Genomic DNA, 11,138 nt, shown 5'->3' with positions numbered 1-11,138 from the left:
TACTTATCTGGTTTTCAACAATAGGAATGTGAACAGGAATCTTGGAAAGCTCATAATATGAGAAACGTATTATTTTGGTGTTGGCTCTGGTGCTTTTTTTCCTGTTGTCCTTGGCAGTTGCAAGGGTCTGGAAGGTAAGTTTAATTTTCATGTCTCAAGCTGCCCTGGAGACGATGCAGAGGCATGAGGTGAAGGTTCAGTTTAAAACTTGGTTTGGTTCCTCTCCTTCCTAGACATCCCAGTGACTGCAAAGATAAACATCCCAGTGTAATGGGCAGCACTCCATGGAGCTGTGCTCCTAAAACCTGTGCCCTTGGCCAGACTGTCCCCTGCCCTCTTCTCAAGCATGCTCATGTGGAATGAAATTTGCACCTACATGTCTGAAATGAGATCGCCCTTGCGAAGAAAGGGCTACAGAAAGACAGCACTTATTGCTTCTCTTCTGATCACTACGTCTGTATTTTGATACGGTAAAATTTTAGTGCAAGGTTGTAACTGCATGTTTGGGCATAAACACTTTGCACGCATTATTACTGTGTGGCCCCTGATGCAGTGCTGAGGGCAGAAGGAAAATTTTTGTCTAGGTGGAAGACACAGAGAAATGTAAGCGAAATAAGTTCATGCCTTCTGGAAGGTGATGCTCAATCCCACTCTTCAGTAGAGAGCTAAGGAAGTAGGGTAAGGACTGTGGAAACTACAGCACTTAGGGGACAGCATTTGTGGTCTAGCAGTTCATTAGGCAGGTGGTAACCCATCTGATAATAGAATATGAAGCTGGAGATGAAGTCAACAGGGCTTAATCAGATAAGCCGCACCCAGTCCAGTTCCCCAGTGAGTGAGCAATGAGCGATGTGAAGTCCAGACTACGGAGCCTGTTTCCCTGTGTGTCAGTATGGAGTGGCAGGCATTGTGGCTGTACTGCCTTCAGCCAGCATCAATGTTACAGTACTTCCTCCTGTCTCTAAGAGAGAAAGGGGGGCCAAGGTATGACAAGCTGGGAGGGAAGGGGTCTGCCCTGCTGTCTTTGATGTAAAATATACCTAAGTACATCTACTGCATAAGACAGCCCAACACTGGGACAACTTTGCAGAAAGCAGCATCTGATTAAGAGCCATGTTCCTCCTTCTCTGTCCTCCTGTGGGAAAGGAAACCCCCTTTGAGATGCAGGGGTCACAGGGCTGGAGCCTGCAAATCCCACAGCAAACTCCAGGAAGCATTTCAGAACCACCTTTAATCATAACAAACAGGGTAGAATGCCACTAGCTGAGTATTAACTGGATCTGAGGGCTACCACCAAGAGCTGAAGGCTGGGGGAATGCTTGCTGAATGTTGCTGCACTGCACATTTGATCTCCCATTTCTCCACAGTCTGTCTCCCATGCTGAGAGGCTCAACAAAGCTTAAACAGAAACTGTAGCCCTGCAGCTCCAATGATGATGGATCCATGCTTCAGGGAAAAGGTTCTTCACACCACAGACCTTACCTTAGTACAGGCAGGGTGTAAGTAACCTGAGTAGCAATTGCTTCAGAGGTCTGATTTCCAGCTCATTTAAGTCAATTTAAGGACTCATTACATTTGATTGCCTTTGGATAACTCTTCAAGCATGAACATGTTCTTAAATGCTTTAAACAGCTTTTCAAGCTGACAGTTTATGGGAACGCATCGGTGGTACCAGCACCACACTGGGCCAAGGGCTGAACATCGGCATCTTGGCACAGCTCCCAGGAAAAAGGGAGCTCACATCACCCTGTGAGTCAGAGCCCTCACTCCAGCAGCAGCTGAAAAATGTTACCCATCAAAAAGGTCGTTAAAACAGACAGATTTGACTCTGGTGGCCAAATGTGAGGCTTGCTCCTCCTGTGTTGTCACAGCAGGTAACACCGTGTGCCTGTCAAGCCACCCATGCCAGCTTTGGACACTGCAGTGGGGTGCCACCAGGAACTGGCAGCTAACACAAAACAATGCTGCTCTTACTTTAAAATTGCTGCTGGTTTGTGGGGGAGTGGGGGGAGGAAGAAGTGTGGGATTGGGAAATCTCTCTCTCTGCTCAGAAAGCCAGTATTGAGAAAGATAGCAGCCTACTTCCTGAGAATGGAACCCATTCTAATTTTGCCTTCACACCCACAAGGCAGGTTAAAGGGCATGGAGGGTTGGGCTCCTTAAGGGACAGTTGATTTAAGACTAACAGTCTGTTGCCTAAACCTTTCTTCTCTTACACCAACCTCTTATTTTTTGCCCACTAGCATTCCCCAGTTGCAAAGTCACCGGAGAGACAGTTACCCTAACAAATGGCAAGAAAAGTCTTGGTCATTCACAAAGGCCTGAGCTCTGCTTCTGCTGTTAATTGGGGTTTCAACCCAATTCTGAATACTTACAGCAGTAATGGCAGATTTGTGATGTCTGGTTTTAAAACACAACAAAAATAGGCCATCATGGCTTTTGTAGTTCACTGTTACTGCTCTCCTCAGTTCCCTGAAAGGAGGTTGTAGCAAGGTGAGGGTTGGTTGGCCCATTCTCACAGGTAACAAGTGATAGGACCAGAGGAAATGGCCTCAAGTTGTGCCAGGGGAGATTTAGATTTGATATGAGGAAAAATTTCTTCACTGAGAGTGGTCAGGCATTGGAACAGGCATCCCAAGGAAGCAGTGGAATCAGTGTCCTTGGTAGTGTTCAAAAGATGTGTGGATGTGGCAGCTAAGGGATATGGTTTAGTGGTGAACACAGTGGTGTTACATTAACAGTTGGACTTAATGATTTTAGAGGTCTTTCCCAATGTAAATAATTCTATAAGATTCTCTGTGAATCACCAGATGTTGTCATTTTGATTTTTGTTCCCAGAACAGGTATTAATCAAATAATCTTGTTGTTTGCTGGTTTTGTTCATAATTTATTTTGAGCTTGCTGTAGTAGTATTATTGTCAATATATTTACATTAAAAAATTTTAATAAAGGAAAGGATGACTATGGAAAGGATGCATAATTCAACAGTTCTCTCACTGCTTTGTACAGGTAACATGCTGTGGTAACATTTCTGTGAGGACTAAAATCTGATCATCCATTTTCTTGGCCTGCCCTGTAGCATGCCTTTTGTACTGATTTCCTGCAAATATTTGTCTATTGTTTTCTTGATATAAATATTGACAGTAAGAAAATATCAAAGTCTTGAATGATGAAAATGCCTCCTCAATTTTAAATTCACCCAGTATTCAGCATCAGTTGTTTGCACTTTGATGCAACCAGCTAAAAACTCCCCACGGTATGAGTTATCTGAGCAACAATGACAAATCAATGCAGTTCACTGATCACTATCAGAAAAATGATGAAAACTTCCCACAGCTTGAGCTTTGTGTTTTCTAGATGAGAAATGATTCACTAACCAGGGCAGATGGTTGAGGGTGCTGGACAGTGGATGCATCAGTATCTCACAGTCTACCAGTACACAGTGCACAAGGTAGGAAATGTCAGTGGCACTCACCATGTATGATGCACAAAACATGACTGCTTTACACAATAAAATCTATTGGCTATTCCTGTGCCACACCTTACCTAACACATTCTTTCCCAGGGTACTTCGTGTGTCTTGTACACACATACAAAAAAAAAATTATATGAAAGCACTTTTCAGTAATTTGAAAGGAGTATGCTCCCATAAGCCAGACCCAGGACATTATTCCCTCCTGCTGTGTGTGGAAGTAACATGATTCCTGCTCTTTCTTCCACCAGAAGCCAACCGATCCTGCAGATCCTCTCCCACGCACGCCACTCCTGCAGCGCCGCAATGAGTCACTCAGATCACCAGCTTCTCAATGCTCAGAGTACTTGTTTCATCCTCTTCATTTGAGCCAAAATACCCAGGGAGGTCAATCATCTGCTGCTCTGCCTCCGTTAAGCCAAAAGTAGAATTGTCATAAAAGGCAAACTCAGGGTCCAAGGGGAAACTCTGGCACTTGTCCCTTCGATACTGGGCAGGGCTGACACTTAGGCCTCTCTGGGAATTATCTTTGCCATTTGGGCCTGTTTCTTTCCGCCACACACCTTTGGGGTTAGGTGAAGGGCCCCTCTTACTTCGGCTGGGCTCAGGCTTCTCAGCTGCCTTCTCCTGACCAGCAGGCTGGCGATCTGTGATCAGGTCCAGCTTCCTCACCGGGGGCCCTGCCCTGTGGTGGGTCTTTGTGCCATGGCCCTGTGGTTCACACGCCAGCACAGTGCTGTGGGGCTGATCCAGCTTTTCACAACCTGGATTAGTGTTTCTTGATTTTGGCCGTATCCTGTCCTCCAGACCCTGGTCCCATGTCCTGGTCCTGGAGTTGTAGAGAGGAGTCTGTCGGGGTGTGAGAGTGGACATGCTTCTCTCTCTGAAAGGCCTGGCCTTTTTAGTTTCATGGAAACTGGCTGTTCTTCTGAACTGTGAGTTTCTATGACAGCCCCTCTCAGGCCAGTCCACCCTGTTATCCTGGTGCTTGAAATGACCTCTTCTGACCAAGGTTTGGGTAGGGCTCATTGCAGGATTGGCCTGTGAGAATGGAAAATCCAGCCTAGGGTGAGAACCTTCTCCCAGGAACTTGGGCTGACTGGCTGGCTGTTCCAGAAATGGAGATTTGATCCGAAATTTGTTTGCTGCTGCTTCCTCTTGGTTTTCCCCGCTCAGGGGAAGCATCGTGGTGGCACCAAGAACCGTGTCTGTGAGAGGATTCTGAGAGACATGGTACACCTTAGTGGTCTCCGTCAGGCCTTTCTTCTTCATCTCTTTCAGCTGCTGCTGTGCCAGGCGGTAGCTGAAAATTGGAGGGATTATTTTTTGGGCATTTGGCTGAAAGTTTTCGCTTCCAGAGGCATCATCTTCTTGGGCAAATTGGAGGCTTCGCCTGTAAGTTAGGGGAATGTTGACAGGGGCGTCTCCCCCTTCAGCAAAGCTATCCCGTTGCTTGTTGCCTTGGCAGATGTTCTCCTCATCAGAGTTTTTCCGGAAGCCAGGGGAATGGACAGAGTTCCGTCGGACAGCGGTGCTGCATTTCTGAGCTCTGCAGAGCTTCCTCCAGAGGGTGATAAGAACAGTGGCAAAGATGATGAACAAACACAGTGAGATACCTGTGATGGTAACTATATTATTTGCTTTCTGGTCCTCTCCTGGCTGAACAGAAGGTGGGGTGGGAGGCTGGACAGCTGTAAGAAAGAGCACACACATCTGTCAGAGTTGCACTGGCAGCAGCATTTTGGTATTTGAGGATGGATGCTTCACTACCAAACAAATAAGCCATTAATACAGTACAGGAAGTTGTCTGCCATTAAAATTTGCTCACTGGAGATGACTTACTACTTGATGACTTCATACTGGCACAAGTATCTACTTACTTTAAACCAAGGCTCCCACAGACCTTTTAAATGTAATCGTTATTTTTTTTCCTGCTCTGCAATTTCCATAAGGTATTCCTAAATTCCTGTAAAATGGAGGAATTCTGTTTGCCTCTCTTTATGAAGTACTTTTAGATTCTCTGTTGAAAAGTGTCGTAAAGGGGGTAAAAATAATTCAATCCAGGCTAGTACTTCAGGTATCATTTTAAAACTATTTTTGTTAGAGCTTAAGTGGGTGTGAGAATTGAAATGAGTTTGAAGAGACAGGTAGCATCAGGACAGGCAATGTAACTTTTCTAAGCAGTCCTCTGAGGATGCTTTTACCACTGTCTGGTCCCACAGCCCCAGAGGAAAAAACCTTCCCATGCCACAGCAAGCTTTCAACTGAAAGTGTCATTGCTCTTTCTCAAGCATTCTACTATTGATACCCTTCTGCTGTGGACTGGAGATGGGACTTTAAACAGGGAAGAATAGTCTGCAAACCCTTCTTCACTGAGAACAGTCTGCAAACCCTTCTTCACTGAGAGGATAATTAGCCACTGGGATAGGCCCCCTAGGGAAGTCATCATGGCCAGAATTCACAGGCTGTCTAGATGATGCTCTCAGTCATATGGTTTAGCTTTAGTAGTCATGGGAGAGAAGGGAGTTGGACTCAATGATCCTTATGGGCCACTTCCAATTTGGGTTATTCTATGATTCTAACCTGTAATGTGACAATCTCAGAGCTGTCCACAGCCCTGTTTAAACCTCACACTTGCCCATTCCACCCCATTACAGGTGGCTGAACCAATGACAAATCAGTAATTCTTTTTTTGAATGAGGTCTCAAGAATTTCAGGGGCAATCTTGAGCAGAATACAGCATGGTTGAAAGTGGATTAAATTGGTCCAGTAGCTAATTTTAGTATCTGTTAACACTACCCAAATTCTTCTGGTCAGACATCAGCTCCACAAAGCCATGAAGATTTTTTTGGAGGACAAGGCTGATTAGTTGCAGTTGACAAGAGCTGGCCATGAAGTTGTGAGTTCAAGCTAAACCACCGAACAATCCTGCCCTAGTCTCTAGTTTTATCCAGAACCTTCCATCAGGCTGACAGTCAGTCAGCTGTAAGACTTGGCAGCTGCTCCTGCCTGCACCACACTGACTGTCCAGGAATAGGAAATGTGAGTGCAGAATAACAAGAGCTGGACACCATGTACTTCCCGTAATTCAGGAGAACACGCATTCAACAGCAAGCTGGTAGTGCAGCTGTTAGGTGGGCAGCATGCACAAATGCACTGATGAACACAGGCCAGAAGGCCTCAGGCTGCTACAGAACAGACATGCAAGGTGCTGGGCTGGGAAGGAGATCCATTTCCCTATTTCAGGGCTACCTAACAATCCCAAGTCCTCTAAAAAGTCTTGCCACTGGATTAATTTTGTGTCTCTCTGAGAGCTTGAAACCAGCTTAAAGAACAAGACCACTGCCTGCTGAATCTTACAGGAGAATCTCTAAAACTTGCATTCAGTCCAATGTCCCTGTGCCGGAGCACTGCTGTTCTGGACACCTGAGCAGGGAGTGAGCAAGCTGACCTCGGGGAAGCAGGCAGAGCCAGCATTTGCTCTGTTCAGGAACACTGCAGCAGAGCAATTCATCAGTTTTCATCCTTCTCTCAGTTGTGTTTGCTAATCGATATTTTCTGAATACTCCATTCTCTATTTGTAATGCACACTGTGCTGCATTGTTTGGGACACACAGCTAACAGCAAGGAACTGCGAGCTTCCAAACAGGACTAGGTCCCTATGGTTTGCTTCTCCCTGCACCTCATTGGCCCCTGCACCACGTGCTGGCCTTGCTCATTCAGCCATTTGCTCCATCTGCTGGACTAATGACTGCAGAGTTATGCTGGAAACAGAACCTATCTGCTTCCGAAAGCTGCAGACTGCTGGAATGGGAAGGGAGAGGGTGACACTCCCAGCTTGAGATCAGGCAGTGGATGAACACTGTAAAGAGTGTGAAATCACTTCTTGAGCAAGCTGAGATTCAATAGGATGAAATCATGTTTGTGGTTCTGTAAAGGAAGATGCCCCATGTGAGAGCAGGAGGGTTAGAAACCATGTGCAAGACAGAAGCGAGGTATTTCCTCCAGATGATCCCACAGCAATGGGTGCAGATGCAGGCTCCTTTGCATCTGTGCTCTCTATGTATTAACCCTCTTTATTAACCCAGAGACCTCACTGGAACCCAGGGATTGTCCAGACCTGATGAGTCCAACCAGACTGCCACAGGTGTGTGCACAGGCTATGCACAGGATGGTTGGAAACCATCATCCACCTTTTACAGCTGCACACCTGCACGGGAGGAGACCCCTCTGAGAAGCACCAGAGGCTTGTCACCTCCAAGCATGCAAAGCAAGGTCCACACACAAATTGTGTTTTCAGCACATGCTCTGCATGCAGGTAACCCCCTCCAGCAAGCTCCCTGCACCAGGAGTGCTCTCTGAGCTCAAGAGGGTGGGGAGGGAAACTGGCTGGCAAGAGGCCAAACCAAATTATATACTTACAGACATACTGATCCAGCAGATAAACAGGAGGCATGGGATAGCACAGCACAACAACAACAACTTTGGAAAATCACTAACAACCCAAATGCATTTTGGTGGTGGCATTACTGCCCACAGCAGCCACAGAGAGTCTGGCATAGAGAAGACAACTACAGCAGGGCTGGTTTAAGCTGGGGCCCCAAAGCATCTGAGTTGTTCCTCTCTGCTTTCACTCACAGCTTTACTAAATAAGCAAACCCACAAGGTCAGTATTTTCAAGTCACAAAAAACATTAGACCTGTTAAAACATTCCCAGTGCTTCTTGAACACTGACAACATGCAATACCTGGCTTAATGGAATATAATTTTTAGTATTTTCCATTCACCCAAACTTTTGTTAACTACAACCCATATCCTGCAGTGTTCCACAACACATTTCAGTCCTGCCTGTATATTTTTGAGGCCTTCATCCTCAGACACCTTGAAGCTGGCTCAAGCTAACACTTCCATTAAAAACATAGTCCTTCCCTCTTCCTGCTCCAGCTGCACATTCTCTCCCCCTGCTGTCCTTTCCTTTTCAATGGTACAAGCACCACAGTGGCCATGTACTAAACAGCTCCGCACATCCCTAAACTGTCCATTTTTTAGCTGTCTCTATTCCAGTTCTACACACTGCACTTTTGCAAGCAGAAAGAAGTGCCTGCAAGCAGCCAAAGCAAGGAATAAGGCATTGGTCACTTTGTAATAGCTTAAAACATCTGTTCAATTATAGTCTGAGATCCTAGGACCTGCACAGCTCCTGGGCATCTTTTCTTTCCCATCCCTGCCTCCTGTGGCATCTATGGGACACAAAGCCACTGGAGCTTGTAAATCTGCTTTCTGGTCTCTGTGGTCTTGGCATCAGGACACTCCTTTTCAGTAGGGAGTTTGCAAAAAGCAGAAGTTTTACACAGACTGAACACCAGCACCCTGCTAAAAGAGGTCATGCCCCTCAACAATGGCTGTCAGCACCCAACTATGGTGCTGGCACAGCCTCATCCAGCCTCACTGAGGGTCATGTGTCTGCTCTAATCCACCTATCATCTTATAGAAGGCTCAGGTCTCCTATATCTTCACCCACTTGCCACCCACCAGCAGTTACCAATAGTTATTGATAGGCAATCAGTTGTTACCGATAGACGAGGGTTTATAAAGGCTTCCTAAAGCCTTACCTATCAGTAACAGCCAGCCTGCCCTGTCACAGGCCAGCAGCAGTGGTAGGCTGGAGCAGGGGGAGACCTGGCACTCCCACCTCAAAGAACTCACAGAATGGCAACTTCAACACCACAGGTCCAGCTGGAACCAGCACCCTTTTTTAACTGACTTTAACTTTTTAATAGGTTTCCACTGGAATCTTTGGCTTTCACTACTCAACATGTTCTGGTAGCCCCAATATCTCTCTTTCTGGACTTCTCCACTCCCTGACCATCCTGGAGATTTTAAACTGCTTCCATTGCACCCACGGCATTCAGAAATATTATGCCTTGGAGCCCTATCTCCAGTGTCTCACAATCAAATGCAGAGGCTCCTGGCCCCCAGATCAGTATGACTGAAAGAAAGATGGGATGTTTCCATTTTACACTTTTTCCAGGGCAGTCACATGACTGGAAGAAGAGGAGAGCAAAGCTACATACACACACACTCCTCCAGCGAGCACAGGGAAGTCTCCCTCGGCGATCCAGCGCAGCCTGGTTTTGCCGGCGAGGAGGTGAGGCACTCTCGGAAGCGCTCCCGGATGCCGTCCCCACAGGTGACACTGCACGGGCTCCAGGGCTGCCACCGGCTCCACGTTTCTACAAATACACAAGCTCACAGCAATGAGGAACTGTCTGTCTCCTTACCTTTAAAGACACAGCCATTTGTCTTCTTTTTGAGAAAAACAGCAGCAATAAATAACCAAACAATGTAAACAGCAAGACAAAAAAAGCAAGTGGCATCCAGGGATGAGCCAAAGCTTCCACTTATTTTTCTTTTTTCACCCCAGTGTCAGCCTGCAACACAGTGGTCAGTCAACTGGCAGGCAGGTTCTCCCTGGAACAACAGCAGAAGGAAATGAATCCACAGATCTTTGAAGTGGGCTGGTAATTTATATATTCATCCAAATCCTGCCTGACAAACAGTGCATTTACAGCAGGATAACTTGATTGACTGAAGTACAGTTACTGCTGATATATTTATATGACTGTGACAGGATGATAAGTCTACAAGGCCTAATGAAATGGCAACATTGGTTTACTCTTTATTTTCTTCTCAGCACATAAGTGTATTATTGAATCATTCATCTGACAACTTACAGCTCTCTATTGTTTTATTGCTTATGGTTAGGCAATTTACCCAAGATGAAATTTTGAGTGTTCATTTATTTATTTAAAGTGGAGGCAGACTCAGGTTCTAACACTACATTATAATTTTTTAATGTGTAATAAAATCCCTCTTTTTCTTAAACAACATCCTCATCCAGTGATCTCCATATGTGAGCTTTACAGCAGTGAGAACCCAGAGAGAGAAAGATGGGACCATTCCTGCCCCTATCTCCCAGGTGTGACACTGAGGCAGGGCCACAACTTTAAATTCCAAACTAATGCATGAGTTCAGGTGCAATCTTAAAAGATAAAACCCCTGGGGATGCTCCTATGTGTCAGCTGATTTTGACAGAAAGAAGAACAATAGACTACATATCTCAATTTCCCTGCTCACAGAAAAAATAGAAAAACAGCTAAATAATTTTTATTTTTTTTAAAGTAGACCCAGTTAAACTTTGCTCTTTTAGATAATTTATGATTTTGCTACTGCCAACACAAGCCGTGATTTTTAATTTTATTACTGCTGCTAGCATGCCCTGAGCCCTTAACCAATTTATGGTGTCAAAGCACTAGAGAGTGTTGTATGACTGATAAGGGCTTTATGATTTCAAGTATTGTTCCTAGTGTTTATTATTTTAAAATGTTTCTAACAAGAATAAATACAGCTGTGTTTCAATAAACATGAAATTGTAACTGCTTTGGGCCCTGTCCTGGACAGTTTTGTGAGCACATCAGCATTAATGTGAGCAGCCTAAGAGGACCAGTGGGGCTGCCCACCTGGTGCAGGTCCTCACCTGCACTGCAGGATGGGGCCCCAGAGTTTGAATCTATAGTCATTCAAGGTCTCATTGATGCCTTCTCAAAAAGACTTCATGGTATCATAATATCATATATATCATAGGATCTCACAACAGTTTTCTTCA

The 11,138-nt window shown here is 45.4% G+C and overlaps 1 protein-coding gene and 1 long non-coding RNA gene across 5 annotated transcripts in view; one reads left to right on the top strand and one right to left on the bottom strand.

The window, feature by feature from the left end:
- Window positions 1–24: 24 nt before the first annotated feature.
- On the top strand, window positions 25–2,970 carry LOC147654195 (uncharacterized). The gene is made up of 2 exons (XR_015284673.1): window positions 25–134; window positions 234–2,970. It is a non-coding gene; the product is annotated as an uncharacterized LOC147654195 (long non-coding RNA).
- THSD1 (thrombospondin type 1 domain containing 1) overlaps window positions 2,867–11,138 on the bottom strand; it is a 26,961-nt gene continuing 18,689 nt past the window's right edge. For all 4 annotated transcript variants that reach the window (XM_086881401.1, XM_086881402.1, XM_086881400.1 and 1 more), the window contains 2 exons: window positions 9,547–9,705; window positions 2,867–5,163 (listed from right to left, as the gene is read on the bottom strand). In XM_086881401.1, coding sequence (XP_086737527.1) covers window positions 3,788–5,163; window positions 9,547–9,705 — 1,535 coding nt within the window. In that variant the 3' untranslated portion in view covers window positions 2,867–3,787. The remainder of the gene's footprint in view (window positions 5,164–9,546; window positions 9,706–11,138) is intronic.

This window comes from Cyanistes caeruleus, chromosome 3, assembly GCF_971803275.1.
Source record: "Cyanistes caeruleus chromosome 3, bCyaCae1.hap1.1, whole genome shotgun sequence".
Classification (NCBI taxonomy): Eukaryota; Metazoa; Chordata; class Aves; order Passeriformes; family Paridae; genus Cyanistes; species Cyanistes caeruleus.
Note: the sequence above shows the minus strand (reverse complement) of the source record. Positions and strands in the feature narration are given on the sequence as shown.